Here is a 26,418-nt window from a genome sequence, read left to right as displayed (position 1 = left end):
TTCCCTCATGGATCTAAAATCTCATAGATTTGTGCAAATACTTAGTAATTTAATTAAGACTTAATTCAAGATTATTTTTTCTATTTTCTATTTTCTAAATAAATGTTCTCCCTTCTTCTTTTTTCTTAAGGAATCTAGGTAAAAATGGCTTATCTAACAGTAGCATTTTGTTGGATAAATGTCCGCCTCCAAGACCACCATCTTCACCATACCCTCCCTTGCCAAAGGACAAGTTGAATCCACCTACACCTAGTATTTATGTGAGTCTGAATTGACTGACTAGAAATAAATCAAACTAGTATTTCCACCTACCTATCTTTCATAAAATGTTTCTTTGAATTGATATTGATGCCCTTTAAGAAACATTTTAGTTATTGGCAGCAGCTCTAATATTTGGGGGAGAGGGAATGGATGTATTCAAAAAATTTTATAATAGACTTCTTTTTTTTAAAGAGGTTTTTGCTTTAGGGCAATGCACTTGGCAGAGAGACAGACAGACAGACAGACAGACAGTGAAAGGGAAAGTGAGAAATCACCCCCCAGGTGGGATAGCCATGCCGCAATCCCTTCTCCTCCATTCTCCTCCCAGGATCTTGGGTATACACACACATGTGCTTGGCATGATTTTCAAGCCACTGGGTCTAGGACACAAACCACAGTTGGCCACGTGGGAGTCCAGCAACTTAGACACTACGCCACCTGCTGGCTCCATAATAACCTTTTTAAAATGTCCTCTCAGTTTGTAACTAAATATATTAGAATAGTGAGGAATCATTTTTACTGCCCTAATCCTGAATACTATTAGGCAAAAGCTACCCAAAAGTGTGACATTTTTGAGTAAGTAGGACCTTAAATCTGCATACTACTAAATATATAGACTTTTATACTCATTGTTTTATATACCTATCAAAAATATATCTACCATCAAAACAAGTGTTTGAGAACATAATATATAATAATATGTATATATCACTAAATAGTTTAATAGGTTACTTAAAATTGGATATTAGTTTTGCTTTATAGAAATTTAGACATCTGATATAGGAGGTTGATAAGAATTCAATAAAAGTGCTCCTGTTTTGTTTTAGTGGTCTTCTTACCCCATTTTTTTTCATCTTCCCACTTCTATCCCAAATGAAAAATGTTTAAAGCATAAAGTTAGAGTAATATGCTTAGAATATCTTGCATCTGTGAAATGATACTAGAGTTCATTTTAGAGATTTGACCCGTTTGTCAAATGTTATAATAATCTTTCCTCCAACCAGTAATTATTGCTCTCATTATGTATGGGAAACATTGGGATAAGTATAAAGTAAAACCTTCAGCTGAAGTCTACAGGAGGAAATTGCAAAATTAAGATTTATCTTTTGGGTATCTTCAACTTGCTTTTATTTTGTTAAATTTTTTTGGACACTTTATTTTTTTTCCATCTCTTTTAATTGTTGATTTTTTTTTTTCAAACATACACAACATAAAATTTGCCATCTTAACCAGTTCTAAGTATACAGTTAGTTCAGCACTGGTAAGCATATCCACATTGTTGTGCAAACAATCTTTAGAACTTTTTCATCTTGCCAAGCTGAACCTGACCATTGAATGAATCCCCTCCACATAGTCCCTGGCAACCGCCATTCTATTTTGTTTCTATGAATTTGACCACTTATAAAGTGGGATCATACAGTATTTGTCTTTTTGTGGCTTAGTTTATTTCATTTAACATAATATCTTCAAGGTTTGCCTATGAACTTGATGGGATTTTCTTTTTTTTTTTTTTTAAAGAGGCTATGTAATTTTTAAAACACCTTGATTTTTAAGTTTAATTTCAGTTTCATTTCTTCCACATACTCTTTTCAAAATATATGGAAAAGAGAAACGTACGTGGTTACTGTCTGTTTATAATTTGACTCCAAAGACATATTGATAAAATACTATAAAACAGAAATACTAACATTTAAGATGCATTATTTAAATTGTGATATGAATATGAATGGAGTATAATATTTAAATAAAAGCTCTGTTTTCTTAAGATCTAACTACATATATTTAATTTTGCAGTTGGAAAATAAACGTGATGCTTTCTTTCCTCCATTACATCAATTTTGTACAAATCCAAATAACCCTGTTACAGTAATTCGTGGCCTTGCTGGAGCTCTTAAGTTAGGTAAGCTTTAAGTAAATAAAAGAAAATGTTTGTATATTTCTTTTGCTATCTTTTAACTTCTAAAGCACAAGCAGAAATTTCCTTTCTTTTTTTTTTTTTTCCTTTTCTTTTTTGTATTTTTATTTAAATATTTTTCTGGGTCTGAGTGTGTGTGTTTGTGTGTATCACTTCTTTAATTCATGCTGTGAGTATACCATGATGATATTAGTTACTAGAGATTCTGTAGTAGCCTTTATTTTGGTCTAAATATACAGTTAGGATTTAGGTTAACTAATAGAAAAAAATTGAAAGAATAAACTATAGGTGACATTTGATGCTCCTAATAAGTACTGTAGCACCATAAATATTTCCTGCCATCTGCAGAACTTAAATAAATAAACACAACTTCAGTCCTCAGACCCTTGATTGTTTTTCTCTATTGGGATGTCATGACAGTTAGGTCCAGGGCGTCAGTGTATGGTTCAGCAATCTTGGCACATAATTTAGGGTGTGCAAGGTCCCTGATTGGTATTTAGGGAAACCGGATGCTATAAAATATTTTCTCTTTTTTCTGTTTCTTTTTTTAAAAAAGAAAAGGCACTTTAAAATATAATTCCAAATGTAATTTTTATTAACTATTTTTATTTATTTACAAAGACCTGGGACTTTTCTCTACTAAAACTTTGGAAGAAGCAAACAATGAACATATGGTAGAAGTGAGGACACAGTTGTTGCAGCCAGCAGATGAAAATTGGGATCCTACTGGAACGAAGAAAATCTGGCATTGTGAAAGTAATAGATCTCATACTACAATTGCTAAATATGCACAATACCAGGCCTCCTCGTTCCAGGAATCATTGAGAGTAAGTATTTATCTCCTGAAGATTATTCTAGGGTTATAAAGATTATTTTATTTTCGAATTTTGAGAAGACACATTACTTTTGAAAGTATCTTATTACTTTATGTTACATGAAATATTTTCTAAGTGCTATCCAATTTGCTCTTAATAAAGTCTAGGCAAACCTATGAGTTAATAGAGTAAATACCATTGCAGGGAAGTATAATTGCTGTGTAGTGAGATGTCTCCTTCATTCCTGGGATATTTCTGTTTAGAGTTGAGTTTCTTTACTACAGCACTGTTGACATTTTGGTCTGGATAATTCTTTGTTGTGGGGACCTATTCCATGTGTTGTAGAATATCGAGTAGCATCGCTGGTCTCGCAAAAAATATGTCTCCAGGATACCAGGTATTCCCTGGAGAGGAAAATTGCTCCTGGTTGAGAAACACTGATTATAGGATAAACTAAGCCTCAAGTTTGCTTTTAAGCTTACAAAATCCATAGCCTGTATCTTCCCATTTTTATCTTTTACCAGGTTAATATTACCTGTTAGATAACTCCTCCAGAAAGCATTAGTGTTCCTATCTTTTGTTTTTCTTTTTTTAATTATTATTATTATTAGTTTGCTATAGAGTGTGTGTGCTTGCTGGAACAAGACAGAGGGAAGGTGAGAAATCACCCTCAGAGGATGGCCACGCTACCGTTCTTTCTCCATTCTCTTGGAATTTTGCATACACACATATACATACCTGATTTTTTTTTTTTTTTAGCTTGGAAACAACAATATTAAGAAACTATTACGGCTCCATAAAAACATTTTTTGTTCATTGAAATTTTTATTTTACCGAAGCAATTTTGTTTATTAACGAAATTTATTTATTTATGAAGATCTTGGACTTTTCTCTACCAAAACTTTGGTTGAAGCTAACAATGAACATATGGTAGAAGTAAGGACACAGCTATTGCAACCTGCAGATGAAAATTGGGATCCTACTGGAACGAAGAAAATCTGGCATTGTGAAAGTAATAGATCTCATACTACAATTGCTAAATATGCACAATACCAGGCCTCCTCGTTCCAGGAATCATTGAGAGTAAGTATTTATCTCCTGAAGATTATTCTAGGGTTATAAAGATTATTTTATTTTTGAATTTTGAGAAGACACATTACTTTTGAAAGTATCTTATTACTTTATGTTACATGAAATATTTTCTAAGTGCTATCCAATTTGCTCTTAATAAAGTCTAGGCAAACCTATGAGTTAATAGAGTAAATACCATTGCAGGGAAGTATAATTGCTGTGTAGTGAGATGTCTCCTTCATTCCTGGGATATTTCTGTTTAGAGTTGAGTTTCTTTACTACAGCACTGTTGACATTTTGGTCTGGATAATTCTTTGTTGTGGGGACCTATTCCATGTGTTGTAGAATATCGAGTAGCATCGCTGGTCTCGCAAAAAATATGTCTCCAGGATACCAGGTATTCCCTGGAGAGGAAAATTGCTCCTGGTTGAGAAACACTGATTATAGGATAAACTAAGCCTCAAGTTTGCTTTTAAGCTTACAAAATCCATAGCCTGTATCTTCCCATTTTTATCTTTTACCAGGTTAATATTACCTGTTAGATAACTCCTCCAGAAAGCATTAGTGTTCCTATCTTTTGTTTTTCTTTTTTTAATTATTATTATTATTAGTTTGCTATAGAGTGTGTGTGCTTGCTGGAACAAGACAGAGGGAAGGTGAGAAATCACCCTCAGAGGATGGCCACGCTACCGTTCTTTCTCCATTCTCTTGGAATTTTGCATACACACATATACATACCTGATTTTTTTTTTTTTTCTGAGAGATTTTTTCGCTATAGGGCGCGTGCGCTCACCAGACAGACAGAGAGAGACATAGAGACAGAAAGCGAGAAATCATCCCCCAGGGGGGGATGGTCACGCCGCAATCCCTTCTCCTCCATTCTCCTCTCGGGATATTGGGCACACACGCACATGCACCCGGCGTGAGTTTTAAGCCATCGGGTCCGGGACTCGAACCATGGTCGACTACGTGGGAGTCCAGTGACATAGCCATTATGCTAACTGCTGGTCCCCATACCTGATGAATTTTACAAGCCACTGGGTCCGGGACTCAAACCACACAGTCAGCCACGTGGGATCCAGCCTCCTTAGCCTCTATACCACCTGCTGGCATGCATTAGTGTTCTTTTAGTTGTTAAGAGAAAACTGAGGGAAAGGAAGAAATTACAGAAATCTCTTCCAAATACATTAGGTATCGGGAAAGTCATGACATATTTATCTGTTTTTCTATGCAAAAATGTGTCATGACTTTCCCAATGAACAAATAAATAAAATTTCAAAACAAAAATTAAAAAAAAATAAATCTAGAGGATTATTTATTTATTTTTAAGAGATAATTTTGCTATAGGGTATGTGTGCTCATTGGAGAGACAGAAAGCAAGAAATCACTTCCTTGGGGATGGCCATGCCATAGTCCCTTCTCCTTCAGTCTCCTCTTGGGATTTTGGACACACACATACGTGCGCCCTGTGTGAGATTTAAGCCACTGGGTCTGGGACTTGAACTGTGGTCAACTACATGGCAGTCCAGTGACATAACCATTACACCATCTGCTGGTCCTTAGAGAATTATTATTAAAAGATCCATGTAGACCCTTCTGCACTGAAGCATTATTAAAATCTCCTAGTACTGTAATGCAAACTCTGTGAATTCTCCAATAAAGTGAATGTAAAACATTACAGAAATTATTTTATTAAATGTGTTACTCAAATCTTTATTTATAGTTGAGTTGTTCTTTACATGTCCTATAGCTGACACTTAAAATGAAACTGAAAGTCTTTCATTTGTACTTTATTAGATTTGTTCATCTTTTAAAAATGTCTAAAATTCTGCCCGGAGTTGACATTTTCAGTCAAGGTAGCATTTGTATAAATTGTATATTTGTGTTTCTTTCCCACTGCTGCTCCCTATATTCAACAAAGAAATTCATCTAATAAAATCTGTCCTGCAACTTTGATGAGTTGCATTGAATTTATTGTTTGTATACGTCTCTGCAGTTCAGCCTTTCAAGATATTTCAACTACATGGTAGTATTATGATCAGTACATAGTAGTATTATGATCAGAATAGCATAAATAATAAATAGGATTCAGAGATCCTCAAAGGAAAATTTGGAGAAAGGACTGAAAAGCAAAAATAATTAAAAGCAGAATATTTAAATGAGAAGGGATCCATAAACCAAAGAGAGTATGCTTTTTTAGTATGCTTTGAGGCATGTGCTATCACATGTGAAAAGTTAGACAAATATTTTAAACTATACATTTAAAGGGGAGGAAAGCCAAAATGTAAGTATTAATTTAAAAATTAAAGACAGTGTTAAGAAAGATACCATGCCTGTGACACAGAATTGTAAATAAAAGTAACGTTTACATTGAAAATCATCTTTATTTATCCCACACTTAATTTTCTTACTAGTGTTTTATTGTTTTACATTGTAGGAGAAAGATTTAACCCAAGCTTTTAATGAAATTATAATCCCTTCTTGCATTTAAAAAAAAAAAAAGAAGAAAATGATATAACCCACGAAGAACTTTTTTTATTTTATCCACAATCAAGTCCAGAGAACATCTCATCCTCTACTCTTATACCTCTGCTATCTTACAATATTTATTATCAAGATGGGATTTCTTGGGTCTCTCACCTTTGTTTAAGTTTTCTCTTATCTTGAAAATGAGATAGCTATGAAAATTTATAGTATAACTTTGTAGCTGGTGGAGGTGGTTGGATATTGTGCCAGTGAGATTTGACTTTTCTTGGGATTTTATTTAATGTGGTCTTCAGAGAAGTTTTCATGTGTAAGAGGGCTATAGAAACTTGGTTTCAGGGCCAGTCCCATGGCCTAGCAGTTAAAGGAACCCGATCACACATGTGATTCCATGTGACTGAGTGTATAGTTCCAATACTGGACTCAGCAACTTGAAAAGCGCACCAGACACCTTTGAATATGTGCCCCAAATCCCAAAGAATGGAGAAATGGAGGATGAGATTGTGATGTGACCTTGCACCATTGAGGAGTGCTTTCTCCCTCTCTCTCATCTCTCTGATGAGCACACACATCCTGCAGCAAGTTAAAATAAATAAATAAAAGAAACAGTTTCAAAACAAAGAAAACTCGGCTATTCAATCTAGATGTGAATGATAGAAAAGATAGACACTCATGGAATCCTAAACTAGAATTCTTTTTGCTTAATCCATAGGAAGAAAATGAGAAAAGGAGTCATCATAAAGACCATTCAGACAGTGAATCTACGTCTTCAGATAAGTAAGTCATTTTTAATATCCACTTCATATTTCTATCTGAAAGACATGTTTCTAATATTGTCTCTCTCTTTTCAAGTTCTGGGAGAAGGAGGAAAGGACCCTTTAAAACCATAAAGTTTGGGACCAACATTGACCTGTCTGATGACAAAAAGTAAGTCTTTGTCATAATATTTTATGACCTGATGCATAGAGCTATTCCTTGCAAGAATAATGGAAATAATGTACAATTTTCTCTTCTGTTTGATTCCTTGTAATTTTTCTAAGCTTTCATTCTAATTTAAGACAAAGTTTCTTTGGTAGGTTTTGTGATTAAATGTTTTCTTTGACTTGAAACTCTTGAATAGTTTTTCATCAAGACCGATGTTATGCTACTTATATAATCATAAAATTGTATTTTTAATTATATGAAATACAATTATTTAAAAATACATACTTATATGTTTATCTAACACAGCTATAAAAATAGAAAGTCAGTTCCCTTCCACACACTTACTTGATCCATTATGTTTATGGTTCTTTGGGGAAGTTTCTTTAAAAAAAAAAAAATTAAATGTAAGCAATTTCATAGTTCCTGTGTAAAAGTAAAATATTTATGGGTTTTGGGCCAGCAGGTGACGTCAGTGGTTAAAGGTTCTGGATTCCCACATGGCTGACTGTGGTTCAAGTCCCAGACCTAGAGGCTTGCTTTCTCACTTTCCCTTTCTCTCTCTCTCTGGTCATATTAAAATAATAATAAGAAGAACAACAAATGGAATTAAATAAATAAATGAATAATTCTTTAAAAATAAAAAAAATATATTTATGGATTTAATTGTTTATCTGATTGGAACACAGGGATTTTGAAGAAGTGGCTACCTTCACAAATATTTGTAGCAGGGTTTCAGTCTCGATCTGTTATTTCATTACAGGTGGAAGTTACAGCTACATGAGCTGACTAAACTTCCTGCTTTTGTGCGTGTTTTTTTTTCAGGAAATCTTCTAAGCCATGTTGGTCATACCATACTGGGCATGAACACAGTTCAACTATACATGAAAGTTCCAGGAAGCAGAACACCAGGTAATTTCTATGAACTAGTACATCTTATACAGTTGAAAAACAAAATATGAATCCTATATAGAAAACCAGAATATTTTCATTTATAATAAATAAGACCGAAAGGATTATTCCTATTATAAGATTATGCTTTTTAACTAGACTCAGAGAATTAAGATTTTTTTCCCTGTTTGCATTATCTGTTTTGTTTTATTTGCCCAGAAACAATAGCAATTCAATCTGGAAAGGAGTTATTGAGCATTCCTGGGAAAATAAGTCCCTTGGCCAGAAGACTTTGTTTTTGATCCCATCTACTACAGAGTGATGGAGTATAGTGTTTTCTAAACTTTTTTTTAAAATCACATTCACAATAGAAATCATATTTTATTAATAACGTAGTGTACATGTATGTATGTAATAATAGTGTCATAAAACGATGTGTTTTCTAATCTTTTATGTAAACAAGAAAGTGTAGGTCACAGTCCTCTAACTGGGTCACAGCTAACTGCTTAAAATATACTTGATGAGGGCCAGCAAGTGCCTTGGAGGTTAAGGCGCTGGTTCCCACATGGCTAGCTCTGTGGTTTGAGTGTTGGACACAGTGGCTTGAGAATCATGCTGGGTGCTTGTTAGTGCTTACCCCAAATCCCAAAATGAGACTGGAGAAGGGATTGCAGCGTGGGGGATGATTTATCTCTCCCCCTCCTTCAGTCTCTCCTTCTCTCTCTCTCTCTCTCTGGCAAGTGCACATGCCCTATAGCAAAAACTTTAAAAGAAAACTTGATAATGTGGAAACAGAGACATTACAACACTCATCCCAGTGGACTTTGCCATTAACTAGAGTTGTCATTTTTGGCAAGTCACATTCCTTTTCCAGGTTTTTTCCATTATTCACAAAATGAATTATATTATTTTAAACATAAAATTTCCATTCAACACTAATGTACCATCTGTTTTTTTGTGCTACCTTGGATTGACAAGAAATCTTACTAAGTGATGTTTGAAATATTAACAATTGCTGTCATTTCAGCATTCAATGAGATACTGGTGATAACTGGTTTAACTGTACCAATTCCTCCAGCTTGTTATTATCTCCCTCAGGTGCTTCTGTTTGCTATTTGAAACAGCCATGGTTTGAAAACCAGACTATTTACTTGTTTGTCACCTTCTTACTAAATCATAATTTAAGAATTATTTCAAAATATGGTCTAGTCACAGTGGTACAGGACACTGCTGTGTAGTACTAGAGCCATATCAGAAGGTCTGGAATTTGGATCCTGGGTCAGCCTGAGAATGCCAGGTACTCCCATGATCCTGGCTGGCTAGAAGGCTGGGAGGAGCATTATGAAATGGCAAGACTCCAATAAAAGAAACTTAAAAGTACAAAGTTTAAAAATAGGGCAGAGGTTGCTTCTGGGTTACATAGGTCAGTGATTCCCTGTCCCGGTTGCTCATTTGAATCACCTTGTAAATTTAAAAAATACATACATGTAAATTGAGACCTAGGCATGAGAATCAAAAGATAAAAAGCTCCCAGAACCCCAGGGCGGGGGTGGGGGGTGACCAGCAGATGGCATAATTGTTACATTGCTGGATTCCCAGGTAGCCGACTGGTTTGAGTCCCAGACTCAGTGGCTTCAAACTCATGCCGGCCATGTGTGTGTGTGTGTGCCCAAGATCCCAAGAGGAGAATAGAGGGAAAGGGATTGCAGTGTGGCCATCCCTTCTTGGGGGTGATTTCTCACTTTCTGTCTCTGTCTGTCCAGGGAGTGCACACACCCTATAGCAAACATCTCTCCCTTTAAAGTAAAAAGTTCCGAGGGTATTCTTATGTTCAGCCAGGATTAGAATCATTGTGTTTTTATCCTCGGGCCATTGGAAACCCAGTTCTGTGATACTTTATCTGTTGTTGGATAAAGTGGAAAAAACTCTGGAATAAATTGCAGAGGAACCATGTTCTGCTTCCCCACTCAGTTGTCATTAGACACCAGTATAAATATAAAAGCCACTTGAACTCTCTAGAGTTAGTTTTCTTGCAAATGTAGTATCAGACTGGTTTTATTGAGGTTCATTTCTATTGAAAATTTCTCCCTATTTGTGCAAATAACATTATTCTCCAATCAGAAAGAATCCATTGTTCAGTATAAGTCTAAGGAAGAACCAAACTTGATAAATTACTTCTTTGTCATTTGCTTGTGAGATGGGAATTCCTTCACAAGGAAAAAATGGTAGTGATATCCATAATAGCTCATTTTATTCCTTACCATGTATTAAGCACTATCCTGAGCACTCATTATTTCATTGATCTTCGGAACACAATCACACAACTTACAACAATCATTATCATTTACTCTTACATTACAAAGAAACTCAGAAAGGTTGAACAACTTGTTCAGGTTCAGGAATGACTAAGCCAACAAGCCTGGCTCCAGAGTCTAAGCCCTTAACCGTAATTTATGTATCACCTTTCACAGAAGCTCTCACTGAATGAGTTAGGTGTGACCAAACTTAGCTCTAAAACCAGATTTCACACCAAAATGGTACAGTGAGATAAAAAAATGAATACCAGTAGAGTGTGTTCTCTGTTGAAAATGTATAGGGTATAATTTCTAAAAATGCATTTTTCTATAGAATTTATAGTGTGCTGATTAATTTCTTTTCATATTTCAGGTCATCAGGAAAATAACAACTTCTGTTCGGTTAACATAAATATTGGCCCAGGTGACTGTGAATGGTTTGTTGTTCCTGAAGGTTACTGGGGTGTTCTGAATGACTTCTGTGAAAAGTAGGTTTTCAAATAATATTTCCTTAAATGTAATTATTACAAAACGGTAATTATAAAGCACAGTTTGCCAGTCTGTGTATCCTATTGAATATATAGTTTTCCCTTAACATTTAGCAAAAAAAAGTTATTGTAAATTATTTTATTCCAAGCCTATTGTTTTTGTGTTATTAGAAGTACTTTAAGAAAAATGCCATAAAGTCACCCCATGCAATATTAGTCATAATTTAGAGGACAGAAAGACCTAGTTATTAGTTTAATTTTTAAAATGACACATAGGGACCAGATAATAGTGTAACTGTAATGCAGCTGGACCCATGGAAAAGATCCTGGGTTTGGATCACTGTGTGAATACTGTGTTGGGGAACCCTGTCTCTCTGCCTCTGTCTCATTCATGGATGAGATGACAAACTACAATTTTTTTTAAGTGATGTATAAATACTTGTTCTTTTGAAAGGTAATGTATACATGCCAAGAAAGATTATTTTATTATAAGTGGTTTTAAGAAATGGAAGAAGCTTTTTTATCTGAGTAACTGTATAGATTGTAACTCAAGCTTAAATTTACAAGGGAATTTCCAAAAGTTCATGGACAAATGGAATTAAATGACACTTTTTTAAAAAAATCTGCTATAGGGTGTGTGTGCTCACTGAAGAGAGAGAAATAGAGAGGGAAAGTGAAGGATGACCACACGGCAGTCCTGGCTCCTACACATTCTCCTCTTGGGATTTTGGGTACACACACACATATACAGCATGTTTTTTTCTAGCCACTGGGTCTGGAACTCAAACTGCATAGTCAACCATGTGGGATCCAGCTGCCTTGACCACCATGCCAACTGCTGGCCCTAAAGTATGCATTTATCTTAGTGCAAAGAAAAAAATATATATATAAAGGAATCATAATGTTTCCATGGTCCAGGACTGGCTGAAGCTGGGGGGTGGATGGGCCAGCAGGTGCTGTAGTGGTTAAGGCGCTGGACTCTCCCATGTGGCTGACCACAGTTCAAAGTCCCCAGTCTGACGGCTTGAGAATCAAACTGGGTACATGTGCATGTGTGTCCAAAATCCTGAGAGGAGAACAGAGCAGAAGGGATTGTTGTGTGGCCATCCCCCCTGGGTGAGTGATTTCTCAGTTTTTGTCTCTCCGACTAGAGACAGTCAGTCTTGCATGTGCCCTATAGCAAAAAATGGAAAAAAATACAAGGACCCTGTTGAGAGTGCTCTTTTTGTTTCTGTTACTCTTGTTCATGGAATAAATAAATAAACTTAAGAAATCCATGCATAGATTTTTTTCATAATAGTGCATTTTTCATAGACTTTTTCAAGACTCTTTTTCTCATTTCCATATTACCAAAATTAATTTTTTTTTTTTAAACTGGCAATTTTTCTTTTCTTTATCTCTCTCTTTTTTTTTTTTTTTTTTTTGCTATAGGGCGTGTGTTCTTTCCAGAGAGATAGAAAGCAAGAAATCATCTCCCAGGGGAGATGGCCATGCTGCAATCCCTTCTCCATTTTCCTCTCGGGATCTTGGGCATGTGTGCACATGATTCCAGCATGAGTTTTAAGCCACCAGGTCGGGGACTTGAACCACGGTTGACTGTGTGGGAGTCCAATGATGTGACTATTATGCCATCTGCTGGTCCCTAAACTGGCAATTTTTCTTAAAAATAGCAGTTATCTGGGGCCAGCAGGTGGCTTGGTGGTTAAGGTGCTGAACTTCTATGTAGCCGACTGCTACTCAGATTTGAGTCCTGGACCTGATAGGCTTGCTTTCTCACCATACCCCCCCACACACACACATACTCACACACATGAGCATGCATGTGCTGGAGCAAATTTAAAAATAATAATAATAGGGACCAGCAAGTGGCGTGGTGGTTAAGGCGCTGGACACTCCCATATGGCCGACCAGGGTTCAAGTCTTGAATCTGGTGGCTTGTTTTCTCACTTCTCTCAGTCTCACCCTCTGTCTCTCTCTGGTCAAACTAAAAATAATAATAATAATAAATGAATGAATTAATAAAGTAAAATAAATAATTATTAAAAAATGATAAATATAATTAAAATAATTATTTTATAAAATAGCAACTTTTCTTATAAAGGAATTTTATAAAATTTAACTGCTTCAGATTTTGTTTTCTTTAGTGAAAGAACTTGCATAATGGAAGTGTTCTTTTCCTTAAAATCTTAGAGATAACCTTAATTTATTTCTGTGTTTTGTGTTAAATAGTAGTTTGAATTTTTTTTTTTTTCTTCTTTTAAATGAGATTTTTGCTCTAGGGTACTTGTGCTTGCCGGAGAGACAGAAAGCGAGAAATCACCCCCCGGGGGGATGCCCATGCTGCAGTCCCTTTTTCTCTATTCTCCTCTCAGTATTTTGGGCACGCACACACACACACACACACACACACACACACACACACGCACGCACCCTGTGTGAGTTTTAAGCTGCTGAGTTTGGAACTTGAACCACAGTCGACTGTGTGGAAGTCTAGCGATGTAACCTTTACGCCATTTGCTGATCCCTGGAATTTGTTTTTGTTTAAATAGAATTATCTAGATAGAACTTTATACTCTTTATCTAGAAAATGCTCTGATGTACACACCTGATACTTTTGTTTACTAATAGCATTGGAAAAATTACTGTAGGGTAATAATTTATAAACATAAAAATTTATAAACATAAATTATACACAGTATTTTGCTTCTTAGTTAGATAAGGGGGAAAAACCCACTGAAAATTTTTACATATGAGATTACTTTGAAAGCCAGTTATACATATTTTCCACATTCTAGTTTGTCATTTCTTTCTTGAGCTTAAGGCTGGTTCTTGGTTTATTTTTTTTAATAAATGGTTTTTGTAAGAAGTAAATTTTAGTTGTAAAACAATAGTAATTCAAACTCTTATATAGTTCTGTGCCACATAACAGTGTTTTGGTTAACAGTGGACCACATATACAGTGGTAAGATTATATACCATGTAGCCTAGGTGTGTAATAGGCAATATCACGATTGTATGAGTATATTCTCATGTTTGCACAATGATGAAATCACCTAATGATGTATTTCTTAGAACTTATCCTGTTGTTAAGCCACACATGACTGTATATAAGCAAAAGATAACTGCCTCAATTTACTGTTTAACATGCAGGTTTCATTCAATGTAAGAAGTCCAAAGATACAGAATTCTAAAGCTTTTGATTTTTTTTTTTTTGAGAGGTTTTCGTTATAGGGCGCATGCGCTCACCAGACAGACAGAGACATAGAGACAGACCGAGAGCGAGAAATCGCCCCCCAGGGGGAATGGCCATGCCACAATCCCTTCTCCTCTGTTCTCTTCTCGGGATCTTAGGCACGCACGCACACATGCCCGGCGTGAGTTTTAGCCACCCAGTCTGGGACGCAAACCGCGGTTGACTACGTGGGAGTCCAGCAACATAGCCATTATGCTAACTGCTGGTCCCAAATTTTTTTTTCTTTTTAAGAACTATTTTCTCTAATTTAATTTATTACTATTATTTTTTCTTTTTTTTGGAGAGGGTTTTTGCTATAGGGCACGTGCACTCGCCAGAAAGATAGAGAGAAAAAGAGAGACAGAAAGCGAGAAATCAACCCCCAGGGGGGATGGCCACACCGCAGTCCCTTCTCCTCCATTCTCCTCTTGGGATCTTGGGCACACATGCACACGCACCCGGCGTGAGTTTTAAGCCACTGGGTCCGGGACTCGAGCTGCGGTCGACTACGTGGGAGTCCAGCAACATAGCCATTATGCTAACTGCTGGTCCCGCTATTATTATTTTTTAATTTGACCAGAGAGAGACAGAGGGAAAGTGAGAAAGCAAGCTACCAAATTTAGGATTTAAACAGTGGTCAGCCATGTGGGATTCCAGTGCCCTTAACCACCACACCACCTGCTGACCCCTAAAGTTTCAAATGTTTAGATGCAATAATCTGATATAATTTAATCTGTACTTGTTTTTATGGACCAGTGGTCTGGTAGCACCAGAGAAAGAAGAGTATCATGTATCATATGGGAAGTCTCCATTGTGTTACAGAAAGATATTTTATTTCTTAACTTCAAGATAGTGTGTTGTTTCAGCTATAGTACAGTGATCAGTGTTCATTATTTCTGTGTAGGTGTTGGCTATTTTTAGGGTAGAGTTTTCTATCTGAATGAAGAGATGTCTTGGGAACAAAGATAATTAGAATAGGCAGATGAAATCCAAAAAGCTTGAGCTTGGGGATAATAAAAATATCAGGATGGTGTAAAGGGTTAGGTGCGTTGAATAACTAAGTCATAGAAATAGCACTTGCTACCTCAGCATTTCACAGTAATTTTGTTTCACATAGGATTGTTGATTCTGATACTTTGTAATTTATTTTATGACTTTAAATAATGTTTTTTAAAGTAATCATTTTTTGAACATATATGGTTAAAACAGTATTTGCTGTAAGTTTTTTTATTTTTATGTTTTCTTTGTTGGCTATTTTGGATCATTTGCTTTCCTTTGGTTAAAAAATTTTCACCAATTTTATGATGACAGTACACGGGTGAAATAAGGGTGGGATTTGTGTGTGTAACCTTTTTTTTTTTTTTTTTTTTTTTTTAGAAGCAACTTTTTCTAGACTGTGTATACTTAGCCATATCACAAACAGTAAGCCAGTCATTATACACTTGCAGTTAGGCTACCATTGGCAGTTTGTTCTAGATTTTTGAGAATAGCCTTGGATGTATTTTTTTAAGGAAAAAAAATAAGAGAGTAAGATTTAATCTGGGTCAAGAGTTGGCCAGTTTTTTACCATAAAGAGACTGGTAAAAAATAGCCTTTTCAAGTCACATGATCTCTATCACAACTGCGCCATTGTAATGCAAAAGTAGTCAGAGATATTAATGTAAATGAATGTGCATGGCTGGGTTCTGTAAAAGATTTATTTACTGAAACAGGTAGTGGAATAGTGGACTGTGGTTTACCAACCCTTGATAAAGACAAAAAAAAAAGAATTTAAATTGATTTAAAAACAACCTTTTATTTTAAAATTTGCTATAGGGTACATGTACTCACTGGAGAGAGACAAAGTAGAAAAGCACCCCCAAGAAGTGATGGCCACTCTGCAGTCCCTTCTCCACCATTCTTTTCTTAGGATTTTGGTCACACATGCACACACACTTCACTTGTCTTTCAGGCCACTACGTCCGAGACTCGACCCTCACAGTTGGCCATATGGGATATAACTACCTTAAGCACCACACCACCAGCTGGCTCCTAAAAATAGCTTTTAAACTATATTTATTTATTCCTTAAAAAAGAGAGATACTCATCCCCAACAGGGTCTTATAACCTGAACCACCCCCAGTCAGCCCTGGATCTTGGGGCACTCCCTTGGCTTGCTTATTCAGGGAGGTCTCTGGATGTGAACTCAGAACATTCCCATATGGGTCACCCTCACAGAGCATTGCATTTTACTACTGCGCCAACTGTCTAACCCACAAACTAATGAAAACAGTTTAAAAGAGACTTTATCATATACTTAAGTAAAAGACAAAATAAAGTGAAGATTGTGTTTTAGATTTTAGGGAAAGGACCATTTCTGCTATACAAGTTCTTCCCCAAAATATTAAATCTGAAATAGTTCATTGAATTTTATAAAACTCTTTTATGGAGAAAGTTTATCATTTAAAAAGTACTTTGTATCATGATGGAAAATACTAAGAAACCAGATATTAAAGGTTTTGTGATATCTGTAGAATGTTCCCACAGTATATGGGTGCTGGTGGTGATGGTGGTGGTAGTGGTGGTAATATTTGTTATTGGGTATGTATGTGATTGTTTATTTTTTGATTAAGTTATTTTTAGCTGCATGGCTTTAATCAGCTAATCATCAAAACCATGAAGACTGATTTTCTCCCACCTTTTCCTCTTTAGATGAATTTGTATCTTCTCCTTTCCTGTAGAAATGGAGAGAAGTTCTTAGTGCTTAACATCGCTATAGTGTTACTGTTCAGTATTTATGGACTTAAATGACTTTTGTCAGTTCCACTTCCATTTTTTTAGGGATTTCTTTGATTTCTAGGAAGAAAGGTTCAATTAAAAATAGCCTCTATTAAAATGAAATGCAAGTTATCATGTATGTTACTTGGAAGTAGCTTTGTATTTCATTTGTATCTTTGAAAAATCAATTTAAGGTAGTAATACTAATCTTCAGATAAGTTATCCAATACTCAGTTGTAAATAATTTCACACTTTATATGCATAAAGCAGTTCTTATTGTACATGCAATTAAGTTTCAGTGAAATGAGTGAACATTTAAAAAAAAAACTTTAGATATATAAGGAACTTATTACAGTACTTGATCCATTTGCCTTATTTTTTCTTATTTCAGAAATAATTTGAATTTCCTAATGGGTTCTTGGTGGCCCAACCTTGAAGATCTTTATGAAGCAAATGTTCCAGTATATAGGTTTATTCAGCGACCTGGAGATTTGGTCTGGATAAATGCAGGCACTGTTCATTGGGTTCAGGCTATTGGCTGGTGCAACAACATTGCTTGGAATGTTGGTCCACTTACAGGTATTTTAAAGAATATGCTAAAAAATGTTTAATTTATAAAGGATTATATCTTTTAGGCATTTTTTTTTATTGAATTAAAACACACAGTTGCAAGAAAAGTGTCTTGAATTAAATGCTATTTTGAAATTCATTTAAGTTAAAAAAAAATTCATTTAAGTTTAAATTAAATTCAAGCTAACAAATGGAAATCTAACACCACAGATCTCAGTAAATAACAAATTTATGTCTTTATAAACACAGAAGCTATACTTTTAATAAGTTTTAGAGTGCTTGGTTTTATTTTATCAAAAAAATTCTTTAGGGGAAAAAGCAGGAGTAGAAATTCAGTCTTTCAGAATTTGTTTTAGTGCGGTATGTCACATGAATAGATCTATTTTGCCAAAATCTGTTTGAATAATGCCTGTCTTTAGGCAGTATTCACTTAAGGTTAAGAATATGGCCTTTAGAGCTAGAAAGTCCTGGCTTAGGACCAGGATCTGCTCTTGTAAGATTGGGCAAGTTATTTAACCTCTCTGGTCCTCAATTTCATCATCTGTATAATGGAGATAATAAAATGAACAAGGTGATAAAAAGATTAAATGAGATGACGGATAAAAATATCTCTGTACAATGCCTGGCACTCTATATTATTGCTACTATTAACTCTTTTTATTACCATGATTATCATAAACCATAAAACCTATTATAGTGTTTTGACATTTTCAGAATTGATGTTGAAGATATCACCTAAGAGGATAATAATGGTTATCTTCGTATCTTTTGGTACTTTAGGTTGCTTTATAACTGTTTTTTTTTTTTTTTTCCCTAGCCTGCCAGTATAAATTGGCAGTGGAACGGTACGAATGGAACAAATTGCAAAGTGTGAAGTCAATAGTACCCATGGTTCATCTTTCCTGGAATATGGCACGAAATATCAAGGTCTCAGATCCAAAGCTTTTTGAAATGATTAAGTAAGTGCTTTCTAAAAACTGCTGTAGTCTCTCTTTTTGGGGAGTGTTAAATAATAAATACTTCCCCCCCTAGAATTATGTTGACATCAAAACAAAATGGTTCAGAAGTCTCTCAAAATATGAGAATCCACATGCTAAAAATACTTTTCCCATCCTAAAGTCCTCTATGGTAGGGAATGGAGCAATGGCACAAATGATTCAAAACCAGTAGGTTCACAAACCTGTGCTTACTCACTCCCCTCTAAACCACCTAATTTCCTAGGAGAACTTTAGTTTTTAATATTGGAAGTCTGCTGTTAGTAACTGAGGAGAAAATGGCATCATAGAGTAATTGTTGTTACAAAGAAATCAGTTAATATAAGAATTTCACTAAAATGTTAAGTTTTAATTCAATCATACATCTTATAATTCTCCATTTTCTTAGCAACTTCAAACACTTAATACAAGTTATATAAATTTTTATCTAGTGACTTAGTTTGACTACATGTGTACTAGTAAGCTTTCCGGTTAACATAGTTTCTATCCTAGAGATAATATTTTCAAATAGTGCTGTGTAGTAGTGTTTCCCTGAACTGTGTTTTCAACTACTACCTTTACTCCCAAAAGATGGAGAATGCTGGTCAAAAAAATATGGGAATTGATGGATTAAATAAAGTTCTACAGGTCCCTTGTAAAGTATTTTAGATACTTTACATGTTATGTTTTGTGAATGAGAGAGAAAAATTTTAATGTACAGTGTTTTTCAAATTTATTTGACCAGTATGTTGTGAAGAATTGATCTTCTAAAAGACCTACTTTGAAAAACACTACTTTATACTGTCTGATAAAATAAGTGTCTTAGTCTGTGTTTACATAGTATTTACATTATTACTCTTGCCAGTAAGATAATTTGAGTAGCATGTGTTGTTTACAAAATACTGTCTTCTGAAAGTAATCGTGGCTTATTGAAATGATTTTAAACCTATGTCCAAAAAATTTTTTTTAAAGATTTTTGTCATAGAGTGCATGCACTCACCAGAGAGAAAGAGGGAAAGTGAGAAATCACTCCCTCGGGGGATGTTCATGCCACAATCTCTACACCTCTCTTTGTATTCTGGGATTTTGGGCATGCACACACATGCACCTAACATGATTTTCAGGCCACCGGGTCTGGGACTTGAACTATGCTCGGCCATGTGGTACTTCAGTGTCTTAGCTACTACACCACCTTCTGTCCCACCATGTCCAATATTTATTTGAAGAACAATTGTATGACCTAGGTAACATGTCTGTGAATTATCAATGACATAGTCCTTTACATTTTGCATTATCTATTCCTGGACAGAAGGGATAGGGGGAGATAATAATGGAACAACAACCAAATCATAGCCAGTAATATACAAATCCTTTAAAACATTGGACCTTTTTGTAACATTCTATAGTTATACTTTATAATGAGGGATTTTCCATCATTTTATCCTACTCTATCTCAGTATGGTGCTTTGCTCTGAGTAGCAAGTTTAGTGTACTTTGAGAAGGAAAGTGAACAAATGTTACTGAAAATGTTTGGTTAGTTGGAGGTAGACATAAACTAGATGGTAATTCAGATCACCTGAAGGTAAAAGGATGGCACACTATAGAAACCATTTACAGCTATATGGACTGAAAGTGACTCATTACATTTTGGACAGATTAGGATTTTATAGTTGGAAAGGACTTTAAGGGTCATTCAGTCCAAACTCTTGCTTAATACAATAATCCCATTGATGGAATTCATAATTTGTGGTCATCCAGTGACTTCATCTCACTGTAATTCTTGAAAGCTTTTTCCAAATTGCCATATAATATACCTCTCATTTATCCCAGTTCCATCAAATGTATCTTGGATTTATGCCAAATAAATCCTATTCAACAAGTATTTGAGAACAGACTATGCCAGATATTATTCTAGGCACTAATGATAAACACAGCAGTGTATATAAGATGAAAAATTGTCTTCAATGACTTCAGTTCCAGTGGAACAAGGCCAGAAGGACCTCCCTCCAGGAAAAATAAGATAAAATAATTACATTAGTCTGTTGTGTTGCTAACAGAAATACACAAGACTGGATGATTTATAGAGAATAGAAGAATTTTGGTTCTTAGTTCTGACACCTAGAAGGCATGGGGCCAACATTAGGCTGGCCTCTGGTACTACATCACAACATGGCTGACAAAAGCAAAGAGAAAAGTGGGCATGTGCAGAAAGGTAGGAAACACTTGCCACTTCCTTTGTTTGTCCCTTCTGTGCTTTTCAGGCAATTTGATGTTACTTTCTCATTAGGCCCCAAATAAAAGTCTCATCACCACCCAAAGCTATTATACTGGGGCCAAGCCTCCAGAATATGAACCTTTGGGTTACAAACCATTATCCAAATGATAGCAGTAATGTTCAGGTTGAGGAACTTTACTGCTTTACTACTATGGTCAGAGAAGGTGTCTGAGAGGGTGTTTTGTGCTTAGCCTTGAATAATGAAATTAAGTCAACTGTGAAAAAAAGATGTAAGGTAGAACATTTTGGATCCAGAAAACAAGTAATGGCTGAATTGGAAACAACTTTGGTATGTTTATGAGATTAAAAGGCCAGTGTGACAATATTGACAATCTCAGTAAAGTGAACAGGAGCGAGACCGTAGGTAGACTTTTAGAATATGGTAAGAAGTTTATGTATTCAAAGTGTTACAGATTGCCGTTAGAGAGTTTTAAGCAGAAGAGGAGTAGGTACTGAATAAGAAGATGGACCTGGTTGCTTTGTGGAGAATGGATTCCAAGGCGGCAAGGTTAAAAATAAAGTTGAAGGAACTAGTAGGTGGCATGGTGGTTAAGGAGCCAGACTCCCACATGGTTGACTACAGTTCAAGTCCCAGACTCATTGGCTTGAAAATCACACCAAGAGGAGAGTGGAGGAGAAGGAATTGTAGCGTGACCTTTTTTCCTGGGGGGTGAATTCTCACTTTCTCTCTCACTGTTTCTCTGGTGAGTGTATGCACTCTATGGCAAAAAACTTGTGTGTGTATACACACACACAGTTAAGCAATTTCAAAAGTACAGACCACTCCAGAAAGATATTTACCTGTAGAAGTAGAGAGAGAGAGAGAGAGATTAAACTAGAGAGTGTTAGGGAGCTAAAGCTCACAGGACTTGCTCATAGATTGGTTGGTTGGAGTTAAAGGGAAAAAGAACCAAGATTCTTGCCATATTCTGTTCTTTGTACCTGACCTTTATTCATTTAAACATTGTTCTATCATGTTTCCTATTATCTTTGTCATTCTTCTTGACTCCAAGATTGTCATTGTCCTTAATGTTTGAAATTGTGGACATCAACCCTTGTATTATCTTTGTTGTAAAGTTTTCTTATGTTGAAATAAGATACACACAAAAAATTGGCATTTTTTTTCATTTATAATTACTGGTGATATTGTTGTTTTTTATGCCTTCTTTTTAGTTGTTTTTTACCTGAATGCACTTATATACTTACCTATACTTCATTGAATCTTGTACTACAAAATTTCTGATCATTTGAATTTGATCATATTCCTCAATATATTAGGAATTCTCCTAGCTTCAATTGTCATGAGACGTGATTAGCAGGCTTTTTTGTTTGTTTGTTTGTTGTTTGTTTTGTCATCATACCAGCTGAAAATGTTAACAAAAGTCCAGACCCCTAGGCCTAACTTTTGCTATGAGGCACATGCACTTACCAGAGAGAGACAGGAAAAGAGGGGGAAAGTGAGAAATCACTCCCCAGAAAGGACCATCACACTGCAGTCCCTTCCCCTGCATTCTCCTCTCAGGATTTTGGGCAGGCACGCACATACACCGGCATCATTTTCAAGCTGCCAGGTCCCAGACTTGAACCACGCAGTTGACCATGTGGCGTTTAGCTGCCTTAACCTCCATACCACCTGCTGCCCTAACCTCTTTCTTTTATTCACAGAGTATTTGCAGACTATACATAAAGCTCTGGACTAGGCACTGAGGATTTATAAATAACTGGAATAGGTTCTATTGTCAACTAAAAGTTAGTACATATGAATAGATTATAAGAAATACAGTGATAGAGTCACTGGATTTTTTCTAGTCTGTAGAGTCAGAGCAGTCTTTTTAAGCTGCACATTCTGGGGTGCAATATAATGGGCATAGGAAAAGTCATGACGTATTTTTCTATGTTTTCCTATGCAAAAATGCATCATGACTTTTCCAGTGACCTATTATTCTGTGTGAAAGGTGAGAATGTGGAGACAGGGAGAGAATGGAATAGCATCTAAAGCTCATGTGAGACCAAGCTCTTGCACCATCAGAGAGATGCCTCCATTCATTCATAAATTAATAGTTTTCATACTTGCTATGTCTTCTTAAGTCCAGCACAGTCACCTTTTCCACCAGTGGAGGAATAAATCCCTTTTCTTCAGTTGAGCACCTGCTTACATAGGGAAGCCATGTTTTATGAAAAACTTTGATTTTTAATTCTTAAAATTATACTCAGCATGGTAAGCCATTTACCCTCTGAGAGACTCCAAAGAACTACAGTGCTATGTAGGAATAGCAAGTGCATATTCACTTCAGGTCATCTTCTCTTCCTCTTACTCTCATTCTCTAATATTTCCCTTGCCTTCCCTTCTAACTTCCTTTACTGCTGTGTGTCTGCCTAAGCTTAGAAAATGTCTGAGATAGGGCTGGCCTCAGTCATTGGTTAAGTGCTGTACTTAGGGAGCCAGATCTCATGTGGCCAACTGCAATTTGAATCTCGTTACCAAAAGGCTTGGAAAACATGCTGAGTACATGTGCATACATGCTCCAAATCCTGATGGGATAAAGAAATGGAGAAAAAGGGGCCAGCAGATGGCATAGTGGTTACATTGCTGGACTCCCACGTAGCTGACTTCATGATTCAAATCCTGGACCCAGTGGCTTGAAACACAGCAGGCATGAGTGTGTGCGTGCCCAAGATCCTGAAAAGAGAATGGAGAAAAGGGGATTGCAGTGTGGCCATCCCCTCTGGGGGGTGATTTCTCATTTCCCTCTCATTACTTCTGTCTCTCTCTCTACTATGAGTACACATGCCCTAAAGCCAAAACCTCAACAACAACAACAACAAAAGGTAGAAGAAGAAAAGAAATGGAGGAAAAAGGATTGTGGCATGACCACACCTGACTGGGAGATGATTTCTTCCTGTGACGGCACACACTCACTAGCAGTATTAAAGAAAAAGTATGAAAGGGACCAGCAGTTGGCGTGATGGCTATGTTGCTGAACTCCCATGTAGCTGACTGCAGTTCGAGTCCCGGACCCAGTGGCTTAAACTCACGCCAGGCGCGTGTGCGCGTGTGCCCAAGATCCCAGGAGGAGGATGGAGGAGAAAGGATTGCCGCGTGGCCATCCCCCCTGGGGGGGTGATTTCTCGCTTTCTGTCTCTCTATCTCTCTCTCTCTCTTTCTGGCTAGTTCACACGCCCTATAGCAAAAACCTCTCCAAAAAAAAAAGAAGAAAAAGTGTGATATAATACATTTGTAACTCATTTGGCTATTTGTTAGTCACTGCTAAGGTGTTAAGCTGTTGAGTTTTTTTAAACTTTTACTATTTTTAAAGGAAAACACTAAGAATTGAATTATGAAAAACTTTAAGGTTACTGTGATTTCATCTTTTAATTGATTGAATTCCAACAGCTTTTCTATGTTAAGATATCTTATTCTCCGAGACCAGCAGTTGGTGTAATGGCTATGTCATTGGACTCCCATGTAGCTGACTGCAGTTCGAGTCCCAGACCCGATGGCTTAAACTCATGCTGGGTGTATGTGCGTGTGTGCCCAAGATCCCAAGAAGAGAATGGAGGAGAAGGGATTGCTGCATGGCCATCCCCACTGGGGGGTGATTTCTCGCTTTCTGTCTCTCTCTGTCTTTCTGGCAAACGCAGGCACCACCACCACCCCTCCCAAAAAAAAAGCTCAAAAAAAAAATAACGATACCTTATTCTCAGGGGCCAGTAGTTGGCATGGTGATTAAGGTGCTGAATTCCAGCATGGTCTACTGCAGTTCAAGTCCTGGACCCAGTGGCTTGAAAATCATGCTGGGCACATGTGCATGTGTGCCTAAAATCCCAGGAGAAGGATGGAGGAGAATTGTGCTGTGGCCATCCCCCCTAGAGAATAATTTCTCACTTTCCCTTTCTCTGGCAAGCATAGGTACCTATGACAAAAACAAAAATAAGCAAGAAGATATTATATTCTTTTTTATGCTACATAAAATTTATTTTTTTATTATTTAAAGAGAGTTTTTTGCCTCTCATTACTTCTGTCTCTCTCTCTACTATGAGTACACATGCCCTAAAGCCAAAACCTCAACAACAACAACAACAAAAGGTAGAAGAAGAAAAGAAATGGAGGAAAAAGGATTGTGGCATGACCACACCTGACTGGGAGATGATTTCTTCCTGTGACGGCACACACTCACTAGCAGTATTAAAGAAAAAGTATGAAAGGGACCAGCAGTTGGCGTGATGGCTATGTTGCTGAACTCCCATGTAGCTGACTGCAGTTCGAGTCCCGGACCCAGTGGCTTAAACTCACGCCAGGCGCGTGTGCGCGTGTGCCCAAGATCCCAGGAGGAGGATGGAGGAGAAAGGATTGCCGCGTGGCCATCCCCCCTGGGGGGGTGATTTCTCGCTTTCTGTCTCTCTATCTCTCTCTCTCTCTTTCTGGCTAGTTCACACGCCCTATAGCAAAAACCTCTCCAAAAAAAAAAGAAGAAAAAGTGTGATATAATACATTTGTAACTCATTTGGCTATTTGTTAGTCACTGCTAAGGTGTTAAGCTGTTGAGTTTTTTTAAACTTTTACTATTTTTAAAGGAAAACACTAAGAATTGAAGTATGAAAAACTTTAAGGTTACTGTGATTTCATCTTTTAATTGATTGAATTCCAACAGCTTTTCTATGTTAAGATATCTTATTCTCCGAGACCAGCAGTTGGTGTAATGGCTATGTCATTGGACTCCCATGTAGCTGACTGCAGTTCGAGTCCCAGACCCGATGGCTTAAACTCATGCTGGGTGTATGTGCGTGTGTGCCCAAGATCCCAAGAAGAGAATGGAGGAGAAGGGATTGCTGCATGGCCATCCCCACTGGGGGGTGATTTCTCGCTTTCTGTCTCTCTCTGTCTTTCTGGCAAACGCAGGCACCACCACCACCCCTCCCAAAAAAAAAGCTCAAAAAAAAAATAACGATACCTTATTCTCAGGGGCCAGTAGTTGGCATGGTGATTAAGGTGCTGAATTCCAGCATGGTCTACTGCAGTTCAAGTCCTGGACCCAGTGGCTTGAAAATCATGCTGGGCACATGTGCATGTGTGCCTAAAATCCCAGGAGAAGGATGGAGGAGAATTGTGCTGTGGCCATCCCCCCTAGAGAATAATTTCTCACTTTCCCTTTCTCTGGCAAGCATATGTACCTATGACAAAAACAAAAATAAGCAAGAAGATATTATATTCTTTTTTATGCTACATAAAATTTATTTTTTTATTATTTAAAGAGAGTTTTTTGCTATAGTGTGCGTGTGCTCACTGACGACACAGAAAGCGAGAAATTCCCCACCCCCTCTGCAGGAGGAATGGCCACGCCACAATCCCTTCTTTTCCATTCTCCTCTTAGAATTATGGGCATGAATGCATACACGACCTGCATGAGTTTTAAGTTGCTAGGTCTGGGACTTGAACTGTGGTCAGCTACATGGGAGTTTAGTGACGTAA

At 36.6% G+C, this 26,418-nt stretch overlaps 1 protein-coding gene across 6 annotated transcripts in view; it reads left to right on the top strand.

Moving 5' to 3' along the window:
* KDM6A (lysine demethylase 6A) overlaps nucleotides 1-26,418 on the top strand; it is a gene marked incomplete at its 5' end in the record, with an annotated part of 161,607 nt that overhangs the window by 113,010 nt on the left and 22,179 nt on the right. For 5 of the 6 annotated variants that reach the window (XM_027772012.1, XM_027772010.1, XM_027772011.1 and 2 more), the window contains 9 exon segments: nucleotides 131-260; nucleotides 2,056-2,161; nucleotides 2,798-3,003; nucleotides 7,259-7,323; nucleotides 7,399-7,473; nucleotides 8,231-8,379; nucleotides 11,026-11,140; nucleotides 17,521-17,708; nucleotides 18,517-18,658. In XM_027772012.1, the coding sequence (XP_027627813.1) occupies nucleotides 131-260; nucleotides 2,056-2,161; nucleotides 2,798-3,003; nucleotides 7,259-7,323; nucleotides 7,399-7,473; nucleotides 8,231-8,379; nucleotides 11,026-11,140; nucleotides 17,521-17,708; nucleotides 18,517-18,658 (1,176 nt within the window). 6 annotated transcript variants of the gene reach the window in all.

Source organism: Tupaia chinensis, unplaced genomic scaffold (assembly GCF_000334495.1).
Source record: "Tupaia chinensis unplaced genomic scaffold, TupChi_1.0 Scaffold000248_1, whole genome shotgun sequence".
Lineage (NCBI taxonomy): Eukaryota > Metazoa > Chordata > Mammalia > Scandentia > Tupaiidae > Tupaia > Tupaia belangeri.
This window is presented reverse-complemented; position numbering and strand designations above follow the sequence as displayed.